Source organism: Pituophis catenifer, unplaced genomic scaffold (assembly GCF_029215685.1).
Source record: "Pituophis catenifer annectens isolate HBS135680 unplaced genomic scaffold, rPitCat1.0.hap2 SCAF_1, whole genome shotgun sequence".
Classification (NCBI taxonomy): domain Eukaryota; kingdom Metazoa; phylum Chordata; class Lepidosauria; order Squamata; family Colubridae; genus Pituophis; species Pituophis catenifer.
In genome coordinates, this window is record NW_027256881.1 from 273,716,710 (window position 1) to 273,736,531 (window position 19,822).

The 19,822-nt window shown below is 37.1% G+C and overlaps 1 protein-coding gene across 3 annotated transcripts in view; it reads left to right on the forward strand.

Annotated features, from left to right (window-relative positions):
- TSPAN18 (tetraspanin 18) overlaps positions 1-19,822 on the forward strand; it is a 208,354-nt gene that overhangs the window by 172,447 nt on the left and 16,085 nt on the right. For all 3 annotated transcript variants that reach the window (XM_070936110.1, XM_070936123.1, XM_070936116.1), the window contains 3 exons: positions 3,024-3,116; positions 5,173-5,367; positions 14,678-14,752. In XM_070936110.1, coding sequence (XP_070792211.1) covers positions 3,054-3,116; positions 5,173-5,367; positions 14,678-14,752 — 333 coding nt within the window. In that variant the 5' untranslated portion in view covers positions 3,024-3,053. The remainder of the gene's footprint in view (positions 1-3,023; positions 3,117-5,172; positions 5,368-14,677; positions 14,753-19,822) is intronic.

Consider the following 19,822-nt stretch of genomic DNA (forward strand, 5'->3'; position numbering starts at 1 on the left):
TCTGTCTCCATCCCATTCTTTTCTTCCTTTAAAAATGATTGCCTATATAAAGAAGAAATCTTTCTGGCACCCTCCATATGACTTCCATAAAAGTGACCTTTTGAATATTTACCATGGTCTTTTTTTCTCTTTCATTCCCACTTGGGGAAGATTTCCGTAAGGCACCTCTGAATACAGTATGAAAATCCTTTGAGGCCGAGGAGAGATAATCAGCTCTGTTTCTTTGCTTTATGCAAGAGAGCAACCAAATGTTGTAGAATCAGCTTGCATTTGGACTCCCTGCTGTTTTCCTTCCCGTTTTCTGGACATCCAGTTGACCCGCTCACTGTCTTTTTCATACGTGCAGGCAGTGTGATTGGTGGAACTGGGTCATGTATCTGCCTCTGGCTATCACCATCATGCCTTTTCCTTCAGAGGGAGCATTTCGGCTTGCTTAGGGACTTGTGAAAAGCTTAAGTAAAGTAGATCAGTTTCCATGGTCACACCGGAAAGAGCTATGGTGTTAGAATACAGCAATTTCAAATTCTTTTTAGTAGGAAAAACAGTGATAACAGAGGAGAAGGATTTATTTCCTAGTATCTGCAATCCCATAGATAATTGCTGTGTTTACTGTTTAAAACACGCAAAAGTCTTTTTAAAGCAGAATTCTGGTATTAGAAGGAAAGTGGTTCAGTGCAGTGAGCATTTTTTTTTTTTACGAAACAGACAATATTTGGGGTTATACTGTTAACCCCAACAGTAACAATACTGTTACTGTATTTAACATGTCCCAGCTTTTTAATGCTTCCTGCCCCTATCATATTTTTTGTTCTTTCTCTGGAAGGGAATATCACAATGGAAATGTATATTTGTATGTCTGTACTTCTTTACACAAGAATCTTCAAGCATGGTTCCTATAGTTTTGTATGGTATAACTATGGTAAGAATAGAGAGAGTCAGGTAGTTGTAGTATTTAAGGACCAGAAGAGAAACCAATTTAAGGATCAGAGGATAAATTCTTGTTCTAGCTTAAATGCAGAGCCAGCTGGGTAATTCTGGACCAGTCACATACTCTCAGCCCTAGGAAGAAGGCAGAGGCGAACACTTCCAAAATCTTGCCAAGAAAACCAAAGAGACTTCTCCAGTTAGTCACCAGAAGTCACTACTGACTTGAACGCATCCTCCATCCCAAAGAAAGCAAGGAGGAGTATAGTTGGGAAAATGTCCTCAAAGTCCCACTTGTAGGCATCAAGAGTCTAGGCATCAATTGTTTGTCTTATGCCCAAGCTACCTTTTTTCATCTTAAGAGGTTTAGAAGAAGTGAAAAACTTTTGGAAGTCTGCCTTTTTGACTTGGTCATTGCAACTGATTTTTTAAAAAAATCCATGTCTAACTTTAGACCATTAATTGTAGCTGTAACATTTCAATGAGGAGAATTTATAATGAATACTGGCAATGCCTTAGATCAGGGCTGTCAAACTCCTGGCCTGCTGACTGGATGTGTCATACACTGGCCACGCCCATGCCCAGTTTAGCGAAGGGGGGGAAAGTCCCGATACATCATGAGACACCACCGTGACGACATGAATTTGACATCCCTGCCTTAGATTCACTTGCCTATCTTATTTGAACAATTCCAGGTGCTTTTTAAAAATTATATATACACTAGGACCGTGATGGCGAACCTATGGCACACATGCTGGAAGTGACACACAGAGTCATCTCAGGCACATGAGCCATTGCCCGTTACTCTTCCGGGTTCTGGCATGCCGGCCAGCTGGTCTTCATGCTTGCAGGAGCACCAGAAACCTGGTGCGCATGCGTGTGCTGGGAAGATGATTTTCCGGTTTCCGGTGCGCACATGTGCACCAGCCACCTGGTTTTCTGGTTTCTGGTGTGCATGCATGTACAAAGACCAGCTGGCCGGTGTGCATGCATGCGCCAGAAACCGGAAGATCATCTTCCTGGCGCACGCATGTGTGTTGTGGTCCACCAGCAGCCTGCGGACCTGGCAGCGGAGTCAGCAGTGAGGAGGCTGGGGAGGACAATGGACCAATCCTGGAGTCAGGGGAAGGCCCGGACGAGGGCTCTGCATCCGAGGCAGAGATGGGGCCAGGCCATCTGGGAGCGATGTGTGGACTCCGGAGCCTCCAGAGGCAGATAGCATAGAGGCAGAAGAACAGGAGGAGTCTGTTCCTAGTGCATGCATGTGAAGAACTGCCAGAAGGCAAGAGCAGCTGAAACAAAAAGGACGACTCGAGAGTAAAGCCAGAAAACAATTGGCTACTCCCATAAGGCTTAAAAGAGCAGCAATGAGCCATTCGGTTCTTTGTAGAAAAGCAATGTTGATTCCAGTGCTTATTGTCAGCGTCTCTTGAACTTTGTGGGGGTTTTGCCAAGAAAAGCCTTTGGCAGGTTGCCAAAGACATCAAAGGTTGGTGATAAGGCCGTAGGACTGGTTATGAAGAATTTGTTTTGGACTAATCTGAGATTGAATTAATTCTCAGCTGTTTTAATAAAATAAGTTTGTTCAGGACTGAATTGTATTTGGTAATCACTACTTGGGCCTCGGTCACAACAATGTGCACCGGGCAGCTGCTCTTTTGGTTTTCGGTGCGCGCACATGCGCGCATACGTATTGCCACTCAAAATGAAAAGGTTCGCCAACACTGCACTAGAATGTGTTCATTATACATACACTATAGTGCTCATTTATTATATCTACATTAGGGTATTTGAGAGCTTTAGAGTGAGGTCACAAGGCTATTTCACAAAAGGAGGCAACTTCAGTTGTTATGTTTTAAACAAGATGGTAAATTGTTTAGTGCTTTCTCATCAACTTTTCCTTCCAATCCTGATGCATCAGGAAGAATACAGGTTGGGAACTGTAGCTGTTCATTATTACCTATTAACCTGGTGTATTCTATCTCATTCAAATGTGATCCATTCTTTCTATTATAATGAATTCCACAGGGCTTTAAGAAGTTGGTGGGAACTGCATATATAAAATGAAAGAGTTATAAAAAGTTGTCCTTGTTTTTCAGAATCAATTGGACTGCATAGCCTGCATAAACATGGAGGGGGATTGTTTGAGCTGCATGAAATATCTGATGTTTGTCTTCAATTTCTTCATATTTGTAAGTTTTCTTTGATTTGTCACATGAGGTCTTTTTCATATGTCTCCTTAGGAGTTGGTTATACTTTGGTAGAAGCAATACAGGTGCAGAAAAACCCCTTATATTTCATAGGTAGCAACATTTGAAACAAGCAATTTGCTTTTTATCAGAAGCAGCCAGAACATTTAAAATACTGTGAAGTTTGAAATTACTGATGAGACAGAGGCTGCCCTTGAATGGGTGGTTCATAAGGCCCATGGATGGACTGTAGTTGTGAGATACTTCAGTTCTAGAACTGGTGTTGAGAGTATCCAGTCACTTGGGTACCTTGGCAACTTATAATTTTATGAAGGCACGGAACATGGTTGTATAATTTCTTAGTGTCTTTTTGCGCAACTTCCATTACTGAGCTTCATAAAAACCATTAAAACTTGACATTTTAAGAGAGCTCTGGGAGTGAGACTGATATGAGTGGGAAGCCTCCATTTACAGATTGTATTTTGAAGTTTCACTGTTCCCTGGATGCCAGAACATTTTCATTATTTTGTTTCTAATTGTTAATGCTTATCTTGCTATACTATTTTTTTCTTTTGCCTTATAAACTTGAAAGTTGGAAATCTAAACCACTTTGGACTTGAATGGCATATAAACCCAGGTAGGTAGGTGGGTAGGTAGGCAGGCAAAGAGCCAGTTTGGTGTAGAAATTAAGACAACCAATTAGAAACCAGGAGACTAGGAGTTTTAGTCTTGTGTTAGGGGCAAAACCAATTGAATGACCTTGGGCCAGTCATTCGGTGTCAGTCCTAGGAAGCAGGCAATGGCAAATCATTTCCAAAAATCCTTACTAGGAAAATTTTAAATGTCCTGGCAGTTAGTAGGATCAAAGCCATGGAGAGAGGGAGAGAGGGAAGGAGGGAGGGAGAGAGAAAGAGAGAGAGAGAGAGAGAGAGAGAGAGAGAGAGAGAGAGAGAGAGAGGGAGGGAGGGAGGGAGGGAGGGAGGGAGGGAGGGAGGGAGAGAAACTGTGACAGGAAGTAGTAGCCTAAATAGCAACATTGGCATGTTCATTAACATGTTGTTCAAGAACAACAAACTGCCTTCACATGTCACCTGAACTCTTGGCATGAAATATAGTAGCTCTTGAGTCCAGTTTCTTCTGGCAGTACCTTTGTTTCTGAAAAAGCCATCTGAAGATAATATATATCACTTGTGTATGCAGATAATTCATTGTAGCTGAAGTATTTAGGAAAAAATTATCCCACTGAAATCTGTTGAAGTTTAACATAAGCTGGATTCATACATCATTACATTATGCTAATCCTTAATGCGACTTGTTTGATTCTCTTAACTGCTCTAGTGAATCCAGCAAATGATTGCTTGAAAGCTTGACTTAACCCATCCATTTTGTGACCATAGTTAAATAAAATGATAGCTTATTGTAATGTTTAAACCTGGCTATAGAATAAGGAACACCTATACAATTAAGGGACATCTAGCAGTCATAACAATTTTTTTTTAATTCTCCAAATGAAAAGACGAGGAGTGAGCATATTAAGATTAAGATACTAATTCCTTTTTTGAACATTTGCATGTATTTCCTTTCTTTTGAAATGATGGTTTCCGATTAAAGAAACTATGAAATAAGATTTTGTAATAAATAAGTATAATGAATAACTGGAATTCTTAAAAGGGGGGCTGCTTTCAGTTGTAAATAATCACAATATTAATCCATTTAAAAATGAAATGTATTCTTGACATTTTTGGAAGATGCCTTTTTGGATAAGGCTATCAGTTTGGGTCTACCAAAAATGGATGGCCATTACATGTTAACAAATTAGATGTTAACCATTAGATGTTAATGAATTAATACAGGGGAAAAAAACCCCTGCTATTTTGCAGTCGTCCAGATTTTAGCAGCTCAGATGTGGGGTCTCTATTCTCTGAACATAATAAATTGTACCTTAAGGATCTGGCTTGCGTTACAACAATTACTATTCAACTTTTAACTTGAATTATGCTGTCTAGAGGAACTTTTCCAAGAAAATGGTTTTAATCTGAATCTTCTCTTTCTTTGATAGCTGGGTGGTACCTGTCTCCTGGGAGTTGGAATCTGGGTCATAGTTGATCCCACAGGATTTCGAGAGATCGTGGCTACTAACCCTTTGCTCTTTACTGGAGCATATATCATGGTGGCTATGGGAGCTATGCTCTTCTTGCTGGGATTCCTTGGTTGCTGTGGAGCGATCCGTGAAAACAAATGTCTTCTTCTTTTTGTAAGTACAACTGAATGGATTACTTTTCCCAGTGTACCTACTTGTGTTATTTTGACCTAAGTCCAGAAAATAATGTTATAAATCACTACAATTTATTTATTTTATTTTAAATTTCACATTTTTGAACCACTCATCTCCCTTAAAGAGAAAGACTTTTTTTGTTACTCCATTACACCATTTAACTTTAAGGCTTTTTCATTGGGATAAAAAAATATAAATGGAAAAGTATATGTTGCCATATGGAATATTTCTGAAGCTTGGTTCAAAATAAATCAGGATTGTTAAATTACAATTTAACCAGTTGTCTTCTCCTTGACTGCACATAAAATGAAAACTATGTTTTCTGTAAAATTATTTTAATATCATGCATTTTAATTATTTAATATCATGCATTATATTTTAAATTCATGGAATAATCAAAATTCTTAATTTGTAGAGTTACTTAAAACTGTTTAAAACAGTTAAAGAACAGTTAAACTATGGAAAACAATTGAGTGTATTTATAAATATCAAGTATATCTTTTCAATCTCATATTATCAGCTGCCTAAATGGAAGGGAAAGGCATGGAAGATCATTTACAGAATATGAGTCAATAGTTTCCTGTAACACCTGAACAAGAACTTTCACAAAAGCCTAGGACACAAAATCTTATCTATAGCCTATTGCAGGGGTGTCAAACTGGTGGCACACAGGCCGAATGCATTACACACAGGCCACACCCACCCCAGTTCTGTGAATGGAGAAAACATCGTAAAACATCACGTGATGACAAAGTGACCCGCGAGTTTGACACCCGTGTATTCTCATTTCCACCTTTATTCATTCATCCTAATTTGTAACCTGACCCAAGGATTACTTTTCTTGTGTTTATCATCAGCTCTGTAGCTAAAGAATAAAGAGATGCATTGCCAACTTAGAGTTTCGAGGAAGAAAAACTCTCAATAGGCCATAATTATGCCCCAGACTTCCAGTGTTGCTTAACTCACAAAGGGTCTCTATAGATTCAATCTTTGTGGGGGGTTGTATGCATTCATATGTCAACCAACTTGACCAAATCTGAGCTTCACAATCATATTGAATAAGTAGAGCCTTGACATGTTCCAAGAAATTATGTGGCAGAACAAAAAAGTGTCAAATTGTGCTACATCTATTCCATCATGAAGATATATCATTCTTTTTTTCTTTTTAATTTCCATTTGCTACTAATTGCAGAGACAAATCATTTGGAGCATTAGATAGCATCCACAAAGATTTTGCCACCATTTCACCAGTTTTCATATTTTATTTTCCTGTGGATCAGGCTGAAAGTGATCCAGATTTGACAACTGGTTCATATTTATGATGGGTTTTATGTCTCAAGGTCATGTGATCACCTTTTTGTGACCTTCGGACAAGCAAAGTGAATGGGGAAGCCAGATTCACTTAACAGCCAGATTACTAATTTATCAACTGCAATGATTTGTTTAACAACTGTGGCAAGAAAAGTCGTAAAATGGGGCAAAACTCACTTCACAAAATAAATTTTGGGCTCAGTTGTAATCGTAAATTGAGGACTATCTATATTTCCCATTCTTTTGTTTCTGGATGGACTGAGTACTGTGGATAGGTATCTGCATACACAACTCAAGAAAGTAAAAATGGACTTCCAGCTGACGTTGCAGCAGTATCGGATGTGAGGAACAGGTCTCCGCGCTCCCACACTGAGTTCTCCCTGTTGGAGGGTTCTGAAAGGAGCTAAAGCCACCCTGTAGGGGTGGTGAAGAAAATAGAGGCACCCTCTAGTTTGAGGAGAGCAGCAATTCCCCTGCTGGACTCAGGGCTTCTTCCCTCTCCCTCGAGGAGAAGAGGCAGCCATCATGACTGCCTCTTCCCAAAGCTGGGATAGCCAAGGCAACAAAGAAATGTACAGGAGCAGTGCAGATGAACAGTGGTTGGAGCTTGGTGAAAAGATTCCTTTTTATTTAGACCCTAACTTTAAAGAAAAAAAGAAAGAGGAAAATCCAGGAAAAGAGACTCTTAGAACTATTTTTTAAAGCGGCGAACTACCAAAAAGAGAAAAATCCTAGACCTGAAAGAAAGAAACTAAGGAGAGAAAAGCTAAAGACCTTTTAAAACATAGAAAATTGGACTTTTAAATTGAGCAGGCGTTGTTTTATAAAGGCATTAAAAATGCTGGACTATCTACTTGAATTTGCTTGAATAGTTGACTTTGCTTCCATAAACTGAACTAAATTTGGAACAATTAAATCTATAAGACTTGAAACAATGCTGAAACCTAAGCTGAGGATGCCATCTACTGGTTAATGGAATATACCAGATCCCTACAAGTTTAGAAAAACTTTTTGATGAGAGAAATAAATAACATTCATCTGGAAGATTGTGGTATAACTAATTACTTTATGATTACTGGAGACTCTACTATGAGACTAAGAAAGACCTTTAAGTAAAACAAGTGACTTTTGACTTGTGGAAGCTTCCTGAACTACTTAAAAGGAATTGATTAATAATTCTGAGATGTAAAGAACTATGATTACTAAACTTTCTGAGGAGTAACATTTGACTGGAGTATATTGCTTTTGTACTTGAGTAAGAGTGGGACTTATTAAATTAAGACAAGATGCCATCAGGGGGAAAGGAGTGAGATTTCAAGAGAAATGGTGTTTATATTTCAAAGTATTAGGGGTACTATGGGAAAAAATCACAGAGAGATAACGTACCTAATGCAAGGCATATATGGGAAAATAGAAAATATGTTACAACTGATGATGAATGAAGATCAAAGAGTTCAGGAAAGAGAGGAAATAGCAGAAAGAACGGAAGAAAAGACAGAATAGACAAACCAGCAAACAAAGCAAGAAGATGGAAAGAAGATGATAAAGATAATAATGACCAATGAAATAAATCAAGGGAAAAGCACTTTAAGAGGTTTAAAAATGGAATCTGATAACTGGGAAAATACTTTTGAAAGGGATATAGGGGTTTGGGTGGATATTCTGTAGATCTGGCAGCTTAGGACAATAGAGATGGGAGAAATATTCAGTCTGAATGGTGAAGATACAGATGTTGATAGAGGAGTATGGGAGGCAAGCCAAAAAATGAATAAGAATTGAAGTATTAAAACGGGTGAGAGATGATGGATAGAAAGGAATTATATATGTGTGTGTGTATGTATATATATATATGTGTGTGTGTGTGTGTGTGTGTGTGTGTGTGTGTGTGTGTTTTATTTTATATGTATGTATGTATGTATGTATGTATGTATGTATGTATGTATGTATATATATCACATAAGCCTGATGATGGCAGATGAGATTCTGTCGAAACGCCGCTTCTACCCTTTTGCAAAAAATTAAAATCTCAGGTATTTTCCCGTGTCATTATAAATAAGTTGGTTAAAATATTTAAAATCCTAGTTAAAATCCCAGCTTAAAATCTTCTAAAATTCCCTACAGAGCACTCTGCAAGGTCCTTTAAAACCTCAGCTAAAATCCTACCAGTGACTTTAAAAGTTTTTCTTAAAGCAACATTTCGACAGGCTCACACCCTGTCATCTTCAGGCTCTGTTTCATGTAGAAGCTATGGGTTCTCTGTTGCGGGGCCAGAGCTGTCCCTTATCTATATTTGCTGCTGCTGACGTATGCTGACTAGCCTGCAACTCTGTGTTCTGATTGGAAGACAACAGTTTTTCTTCCTGCTTCCTCCTCCTAGCTACTTGGCTTCGTGTTACAGGCCCAGCTTTCTCAGATTCTCTATTATTATCTATCTGCTGTCGAGAGAGGATCGAGCCAGAAGATAGGCTGAGATCTCAACTAACAATCAAGGGTGCTGTGATGCCTACCAGAATCCTTTCCCCTCTACAGCAGACAGAGTGCTCTGTAGGGAATTTTAGAAGATTTTAAGCTGGGATTTTAACTAGGATTTTAAATATTTTAACCAATTTATTGGTTGGTGAAAACACCCGAGATTTTAATTTTTTGCATATGCACACCCGCGAAAATTTAAGAAGACATATATATATATATATATGTGTGTGTGTGTGTGTGTGTGTGTGTGTGTGTGTGTGTGTGAGATATTTTTGCAATCAGGGTTTTTTCCTATGTTGAAAGATGTTAAATGGTCATGGTGGGATGAAATCTCTATTCATCGCTTTCAGGCCTGTCAGACATTTTATGTTGTTTCTTCTGAGACTTATGGGAAACAACATAAAATGTCTGACAGGCCTGAAAGCGATGAATAGAGATTTCATCCCACCATGGCCATTTAACATCTTTCAACATAGGAAAAAACCCTGATTGCAAAAATATCACACATTTATACCTATGAATTAAAAGAAATATATATATATATATATATATATATATATATATATATATATGTATGTATGTATGTATGTATGTATGTATGTATGTATGTATGTATATGTATATGTATATGTATATGTATATGTATATGTATATGTATATGTATATATGTATATATGTGTATATATATATATATATATATATATATATATATATATATATATACATACATAATTTTTTTCTAATAAGATGGTCTGATTAGAAATTTGAATAGAGGTAGAAATAAGAATACATACCTTTCTCTGAAGCATAGTTCAATAGTTAGATGGAAAGATTGGAGGTTGAAAAAGGATATTATAAGGTATGTTTAAATAATGGGAAGACTGGTACTTGACTGGCGTATTGTGACTTTGAACAACCAAATAACGAAGGGCTATGCCTTATATAAACATGTGTATTAATAGCAATACACATTAGCAATATTAGAGCTGATTAGAAGTTAGAATAGAGGTAGAAATAAGAAATAGGGGGAATATTAGCAGATATATATATATATTCTCTTTTTATATACTAGAATATAAGTAATAATTTGATGGAAAAGATTAGAGGGGGGAAGATGGTATTACCATGTATGCTTATAACATTATTGGCATTCAAATGAAATATTGAAATATTGAATAACTACTTTTAAAAAACCATGCATATTAATACTAGGATTACATAAATTTGATTAATATAACAATTATTATGATTATCATTATTGATTTTTGTATCAAAATGAATTATACCCAGGGACCACACTGTTCATGTATTGATATTGATGTATATTTAAAAATAAAAAGCTAATAAAACATTACCAAAAAAAAAAAAAAGCAAAAATGGTTGTACAAATGGGAATGGGATGCAGGATCTTCTGTTGTTTCCTAATGACAGAAAAACAAGAAGGAGAAACAAGCCCCCAACTTTCTGCAACCTAGAGAGGTGACCGAGTCAGATCAGATTAGCCTCTGGTGCTTTCTAAGCAGCTCTCACCATTTGGGAGGTGAATGAAAGAAGTTTTATGAGTAGTCTTGTTGACAATGCTACATGGATGCTGCATGCTAAGGGAGATGGTCAGAGGACTTCAGATCTCCTCAATTTATCTTATCACTTGTGGGAATGTGTTCTGTGTTTCCCGTCCAATTCAATGGGTGTCAAATTTTAATTTAACTGGCAAGCCAAGGTGGCGGTAAGACACATCATGGCAGGCTTGTTGGAACTGATTGTATGGGCTAGGCATGTTAGGTTCCTTGCTTGGTTTATGTAGTTAACTTGTCTCTCAGTGTCTCAGTTTACCTCCATGTTTGTATTTTGTTGATACAACAAATACACACACATACACACACGATTTGGCAAAAGCAAGATACCGAGATACTTTATACTACATAAATTGCATGCTCCACTACACCAAAAAGTTGAGTATTCCTGCAAAAACTGAATTTTTCATTCATTTGGCTACTCATGCCTATTTCGTCTTAAATATGCAGGGTGGGAAAAGTGCTATATATCAGTGTTTGTCAAGAGCGTGCAAAATAGCATTTTCTTCCAGGAAAAAAAAATGGTATTGTAACAAAGAACTGATGCTGGGAAATGATTAAGTGTGGGGGAAATGAAAAAAAAATGACTTGGCAGAGAGTTTGGATGGAATGGTTGTTATCTATATCTTAATTAGGGGAAAGGTGTTATTTTCATGGACTAATTAAAATCCACGTCCTCCTACAAAGTTTTCAAATATAGATGAATCAGAGGCTTCCCAGGAGAGATTTCTCAGTGATACATAATAAATGCCTGAAGCTTTCAAGTCAAGTATAAATTCAACGAAAGTGTACAACACAGCTGAGAGATGAGAGAAACATGCATCCCCAGGGAAGTTCTTAAATTTCTTTCTCTGTAGAGATTATTTCTCATGTTATGTTTTTATAAAAAAAATGTTGCAGTATAACTTGCACTTTGTAGCCCCTAAACCTTGTTTAGCAGTTGGACTTGTTTTTTTTTAAAAAAATTGCAAGTGTTCCTGACAAAAAAAAAAGTTAGCCCATGTAATAACCTAATGATATTTTAAACCCTTTGATAATGCAGTGCTATATCTATGAATTTTGCAAATCTATGAAATAATTTCATCAGTAAGATGACAATCCTAGTCTGCTCTTTTAAAAAAAAAATCAATTTATTCTATCTGCAACAGTAAGAAAAAAATAAAAAAAGCAATCAATACTATTTGCTCCACCTCAAATTTAAGGATCAAATGTTGGATGAGAACATCCACAATTAACCATAAAAATGTGGGAACAATTTCTTGAACACACAACAGATCTGAAGGTGACAGGTACCCTGACCACAGTTCTTATCTTGGATTCCAGATTAACAATTTGATTGATTGATTGATTGATTGATTTAATGATTAAATAAATGATTAAATAAATGATTAAATACATACATACATACATACATACATACATACATACATACATACATACTCAGATGACTTTGAAGTCTGTTTAATTCATCTGACGGTGAAATCCAAATATTCAGATTCGGATTGATGATCGTGGCAAATTCCCAGTTTTAATTTTTGAACAAAATTAAAGGCATGTTATTATACGAGGACCTTTAAAAATGTGTTTACTGATTTTTGTTTGTAAGGAAAGTTCCTGTAATCTTTTTTTTCTAACCTTCCATGGGGAATGAAACCTGCTGTGTATTTCAGACAAAATACGTATAGTCGCAAGAGCTGAAGCTTTCATCAAAACAACAAAAGAACTATTGTGCCATTGCACCTCACATTTTACCCTTTTTGGATGTTTATTTGTTTGTTTGTTCTATTTATATAGCTGCCTGTCTCATACATGTCACTTTGAGTGGTTCACAGTCACAGATTTAAAAACAAAAACAAACAGTAGTTATAAATTATCCTCAACCACAATGGCAAGGCCGTGTCTTCAGATCCTTCTGAAAGGCCAGTCGGGTCATGAACAGTTTAACCTTGGGGGAATGATGTTCCAAAGGGAAGATGCTATGGCAGAAAAGGCTTTTCTTCTGGGTACTATCAGGTGACATTTCTTAGTAGAAGGACCCATAACATGCTTTCCTGCCAGTCCTGATGGAACAGGTAGATTTAACCAAGGAGAAGTGGTCCCCCAAATAACCTGTCCCCATACCGTCTACAGCTTTATAGGACGTTACCAGCACTTGACTCTTGCAACATTACCAAGCATTATAAAAGACATTGGACTTAGTTAGTGCAGCTTTATTTCGTATGACTCCTCCAATTGACACCTCTGATTTCTATAATTCTCTCATTTGTCATACAGGAATTAAACAAAACTACCACCTAAAAAGATGCTTGTAGTTTCATATCAAAGCCATTTTGCAGCCTTTTGTGAGGTGGGAGATGTTCCCCTTCCGTACAAAATAGGCTGGCCTTAGGGATGAAATCCAGCAGGTTCTGTCAGGTTCTGAAGAACCGGTAGCAGAAATTTTGAGCAGTTTGGAGAACCGGCTGCGGAAATTTTGAGTAATTCGGAGAACCGGCAAATACCACCTCTGGCTGGAGATTTTGTAATATCCTTCCCCCAGAAGTGGGGAGGGAATGGGGATTTTGCAGTATCCTTCCCCTGGAGTGGAGTGGGAGTGGAGATTTTGCAGTATCCTTCCCCTGGAGTGGGATGGGAATGGAGATTTTGCAATATCCTTCCCCTGCCACACTCACCAAGTTATGCCCACCAAACCACACCCACAGAACTGGTAGTAAAAAAATTTGGATTTCACCACTGGCTGGCGAATTAATTTTAATTTTAGTTCTAGCAGCAAGAAGAAAGCAACTTAAATTTTAGTATCTTTTTTGTAGTTTTTTTTTCCAGTGTTCTTGGAAAAGGAGCACATTTCTGATAGATTTTGGACCATTTTTTTTTTCATTACTTGGTACTTGGGATTCCCCTCTCAATCTCTCTCTCTCTTTTCCATTTCAATGCCTGTTTTCTTTTTTATGTTTATTTTTCCCAGGTTTCTTTTTGAGACTAAAAACAAGTAATATTGCTGCTGTAATGAGTCGAATCATTAAAGCCTCACATCATTAATATGACTCTTAAAGCAGTAGAGATAGTTGACCTCTAAAAGCTGGATTGAGTGTTGTAGTCCCATCAGGCACTAGATACTTACAAAAGGCTGGCACATATTTATCAAATACAGGTAGTCCTCGACTTACGACAATAATTGAGCCCAAATTTTCTGTTGTTAAGTGAGACATTTGTTAAGTGAGTTTTGCCCCATATCACACCTTTCTGGCCACTGTTGTTAGGTGAATCACTGTAGTTGATAAATTAGTAACCTGATTGTTAAGTGAATCTGGTTTCTCCACTGACTTTGCTTGTCAGAAGGTCACAAAAGGTGATCACATAGTCTGGGGACACAGTAATGATCATAAGTATGAACCAGTTGTAAGCATCTGAAATTTGATCACATGATTATGGATATGCTGCAAAGGTCGTAACTCTGAAAATAATCATAAGTCACTTTTTTCATTGTTGTTGTAACTTTGAATGGTCACTAAATGAACTGCTGTAAGTTGAGGACCACCGGTAATGGTATGTGATGCAGAGTAGATGAAGAGTTGTCAGACAGCCCAGAATGTTGTGTATGAACTTCATAAATCCAAGTGATTGGTCATTATGGTAATGGAATAATCAGTTATAAACTATGAAATATGCCAAGTAAAAAGTAGCATATATCCCAGATGATCAACAGCTTTAATAGTACATCAAACAATCCGCTAATTCTAGGGATTTGACATTTTCTAGTTATTTTCTTAAGGTATTTATTTGGCAAATTTGTTCCACTCTAGCTGTCAATTTCTAAACGTGCTTTAGTCAGTTTGACCTATTCTTAATATTATTTTATTAAATGTTGAGGCAGATGTTCACTCTAGATAAAAAGTAATGTACACTTCTTTTTCTTTTTTTTCCTCTTTCAGTTCTTCATGTTTATTTTGCTAATCTTCCTGGCAGAACTCTCGGCTGCAATCTTGGCATTTATCTTCAGAGAAAATGTGAGTATGATGATGATGGAATGTTCTTTAGGAATCTGCAGAATTATATTCAGTTGGACTTCTACTTTATAAATTTGCCGAGCAGTCCTTTGTTCAAGATACTAAAGCATTTCCACTTAGTCTAAGCAATTTGAAACCACCCATTGAAAGTAAACATGCATAGCTTGGGTCATGTATAGATGCTTTATGGATAGAAGACAAAGCCTGCTTTTCAAGAAAAGGTCATTTTAAAATTGAATTAGCTTTATTTTGAGGATTCAGGGATTAAACTAGTGGCTTGAGAGTTTAAGGATGCAAATATGTGATCTCTGGGAGAGCATTCCAAGGGCCTTATGATAAGTCGGATTTTCCCATCTGAGGACAAAGAGATCCAATCTTAGAAGTGGGCATTAAAGTCCTTAGATGGTCTCTCTGTAGATTTGGGAGAACTGCTGAGATTGTGGTTTATCTAGCAGGGGTCTGAGATTGGTAGAGTCTAAATTTCCAGATACTTTCCAGACATTAGTTAAAAAAAAAATGAACAACATATCATTCCTGAAGCTAGTGGGCAATCTGATTGAGAGAGATTTTTATATCTGCATGAGATATTAGTAATAATGAAAAAGGCATATATTGGAAAAATATAAATGAATGAATACAATGCGATCCTTTCCTCCTGTCATTACATATTTGATGATTCATCTACTTGGGCTGATTTCATCGTTGTATTTGCTCTAAGAAATAATTTGATACAGAAAAAAATTACACATTTATCCCACCCAGTCCAAAATTCTTTTGATAGTGTATGACAAGTCAAATAAATGTAATCAGCTTGTTTTGCTCTGTAATGTTTATCTGTCCACTAAATGTTGTTGTACAAAAACAATGTCAAGATTACTATTTTTTTCTTGTCCTGTTCAGAGAAAGGGGGTGGGGGGTGAAGAGGGAGAGAGAGGGAGGGAGAGAGAGAGAGAGATGAAATAGTTGGTCTTTCTTTTCTTTATCATCATTGTTCGAAATACTATATACTCTTATGAAATACAAGGAAACAATGAATTCAGTCTGCTATTTCTGTGGTTTCCCCTTTTTCAAATTCTCACAATTGCCCAGATTTCTTTGTGGCATTAAATAAATACGAAAAAAGGTAACTTGCACAATAGGGATGGGATTGATGGGATTTTTAAAAATTGAGACTGTGTGTGTGAGAATCAGTGGGAAAGAAAAGAACTAAGAGTTATTGGCCAAAAAAAAAATCTATGGCTTTTTTCTCAAGAGTAAATGGTGGATATTCATTTAAGTTATATTCTCAAGTGATGTCTGGTTGGTTTTTAGCTACTTGTCCTGTAGGACCTAATGGGAAAAAAGATCCCAGCTGAATATTTGTTTTTCTGTGTTGCAAAACCACTTTAGGAGACCTATGTCTGACCTGCTGCTTTTATTGTTTATTGTTCCTGGGACAAATATACTGTAGAATTGTTTATTAGTTGGGTAATTGCCCATGTTTCCAAAAAAAGTCCACTACATTTAAATGACTAAACATTTGCAAACAACAGAAAAAAAATAAAGAAGACAAGAGCAAACTAAGTGAGAATATCTTACAAGAGAATAAAGCTCATGATGAGCAGAATATATAAATCCTATATGCCAAATTATTCCCTTTATAGTGCAGAATAGAGGAGAGAACACCTATTTTCTATCCCTATTCTGCTGCTATTACAACAGGTTAAAGTTGGAATAACCAAAGGCTATTTTGGTTATTTTTCAGACTGGCCATGCTAATTAACCACTCTATTATTTCCTGGGGTTTTGTGAGTTCTGAGAATACTAAATTGTTTTTTTCTTTCTCTCCCTTTGTAGTTCATCTCTCTTCCTCAATCTCCATCTCTTGCCTGCCTTATATCCTGTTTTGCTATTGTTGATGTTTATTATTATGGTCACCAAAGTATTAATTGCTAACTGAATTGGCACGCATGTTGATCAGATCTGGCTGCAGGAATTGACCGGAAATATGCTGGATGCAAAAATAAAACTGGAAATTGCTTGTATTCATGTAGAAGAATTTTACATAGATTGTATTGTCTCAATGAAACTCCATTTCATTGAACCAATATCAAAACAGCCACATCTTTCCAAAGATTAAAAACACAGAAGGCCTCTTTTGATGGTCCCACAGTTGAAAAGAAGGAAAAGATCAATGCTTTTTAAATAATTTAAAGACTTCCCCTTTTCCTCCCTTCTGACAAGGATAGAAACAAAACTGCAGTGACAGTGACTGCTCTATAAATAGTGATCACTTCCTGAGCAAATCTGTTATGGTCTGGTCAATACCGTCTCTTTTTTCTGAATTAGTGACATTCCTTCGGGAGACACAAGTAGAAGACCTCACAGCAAGAGAAAACCACACATGTAATCTGTCAAATTATATCTTTGAGTATGACCAACCCAGATACATGCACAGATAGCCACACATGCGCACAAATCAGTGGAGAGGGGCAGAGTTGAAGGATGCATTCCTGTGGTAGCAGGAATTGGTAGCAGTCAAATTCAGAGAAAGCAGTTCTGAATTTGTTGCAATATATGGACGGGAGCACCAACCAGCCAAATAAATAATAAAATCAAGATCACCTTTGATAGGATAGCAAATAGATCTGCCCTTTATTACGGGATAAATATACATGGTTATATGCGTGGGATTGGGCACAGAATCTGGTTCAAGGACTAGCAGCCACAGATTGCATTTCAAAGAAAGATCTAGTTGGTTTGAGTACTTTAACAACACAACAACACGTAAGTGGGGTAGCCAGGGAAACATTTTCAAATGCTTTGTAGACTTGTTAGTTGTGACTAGGCAGAGGGACATTAAGAAAATAAAAAGAACATAAGAGGATATTAAAATTATTACAGAGTGAATCCTTTGGGGAATGATTCATCAAAGCAGCAGAAATGCTTGACAGCCAAGATTATTTGCTTTCCATTGATGGGAGAATTTGATGAAGGGGATTTGAAAATAGTTATACCACTTGGTAGGTTTGTATGGAAGCAGAACTTTCTCTACCACTTACCATCCACTTTTTACAAAGTTGAACAGGAATTTTAATTCATTTGATTATCATAATGGTGTGACACAGCTTTCCCAATCTTAATGCTTAATGCTTAATCCAGTTTTAGTTTAACTGAATATATGAATGTATGAAGGTCTACCTGGAATTTTTAAATCCAGGTCTGGAATTTGATACGTGATTTTCTAGCCCAAATACTAGATGAGATGACCTTTCATATTCATTTGTAATGGCTTACGTTAGTTTTTACCAACTATTAGGCTTAATTTCTTTTTAAATAAAAAGTTATTTTGAAATAACCAAAAATAAATAGCAGTCTAATGCATGTTTACAAACTCACTTATGGTAATTAGCAACTCTTTAGTTTTTGACACAAAAGACGGGTAAATTAAGGCTGAAGCTTATATCCATGCAAAGAAAGGGCTGAAGGAGGTCTTAGAGTTTTCACTGGCTTTTTCTAATCCTCATGTCCCCTTTACATTGTTAGTTCAGCTCAGAAAAATGCATAACAAACACTGAGTATGAATATATTGTAGACCTGTGTCAGAGCATTTACTCACTGAATCTAGAACAAGGAAAGAATGGAAATTATAGTGATAATATTGTGGAGTACAATGCCTGATTAAATTGAATGGAGATGAGATGATTGGAGTGATTAGCTCCTAATTAGCACTTCAATATCCTGTATCACATAAACCATTTTCTTGGATTGTGGTCAAAACCAGCCTCTTCCGTTATTTTAAAGATGATAGGTATGGTGTCTATACGAATGGTGGGTTGCCCCCGGTTCAGACCGGTTCGCAAGAACCGGTAGTAAAACCAGCGGGAGGCTCCGCCCACTGACCTGGATGTCATCAAAAGTGATCTGCGCACGTGCAGGAGCTTCTGAGCATGCGCAGAAGAGCGCACACATGCTCGGGCACAATGTGAACCAATAATAAAGGTAAGTAGAGCCTTGGTAGTACAGTGGTCTAAGGCACCTGTTATTAAGCTGGTTATTAAGACCAGCTGCCTGCAATTACTGCAGGTTCGAATCTCGCCAAGGCTCAAGGTTGACTCAGCCTTCCATCCTTTCTAAGGTAGGTAAATTGAGGACCCAGTTGTGGGGGCAATAAGCTGACTTTGAATAAATATACAAAAGGATGAAGGCTATTGCTTAGCGCATTGTAAGCCGCCCTGAGTCTCCGGAGAAGGGCGGCATATAAATCAAATTAAAAAAAAAAAAAGTAGAACCCACCCCTGGTCTATACCACAGTTCTTAGGTACTTCCAAAATAGGATCTCTTATGTTCTCATATGAGTTTGCATGTAGTTTGGGCCATTTTTTGTTTGATTTTTAAAAATAATCATATTTTCCTGTGAAAATATATGAAATTTTAGAGTGAATTGGAATGATTATCAAGGAGGAAGGAGATAATATCATTCACCCTGTCTAAAGTAGCCACACCAAAATATGCTGGTAGCCATAGAAAAGAGAAGATAATTAATTGTACTTTGAAATAATAGATCTCCTTTAAAGAATATTAAAATATTCAGATAAGTGGATAATTTTTTTTTGAATACTGCACTGTTTTTTGTTGATGCATTTTCACAGCCTGTTCTTAATGGCTTCCTAGCTTGTCTTGTGTTATTATGGTTAATGCTGCTCTCTACATAGCCCATCTCCCCCTCTGAGGAAGAAATAATTGATAAACACAGTTTCCCTTGTTTTGCAAGGCAGCACAATTTCATCTTGTGCAACATCCTGCAGCCAAAATGTTTGCAACACTACATGGGGTTAAATAATATAGTTAGAATTGAATAATTAATAGCAGAGGGGAAAGAAGAGATTACGAACCCAAACGGAGATGGGGAGCGATGTGCTCTGCTGAGATTTCAAATGAGACAGTCAGCGGAGCAGGCAAGCAGAGACTCTGTTTCAAATAACTGAATTAGTGGAGTACAGGAACACAGCAGGAAAGCAAAACAAAATTCCAATTGGAGCAAGAAGAATGGGATTCAACAACAGGAAAGGGAAGAGCTATACTGGGCAA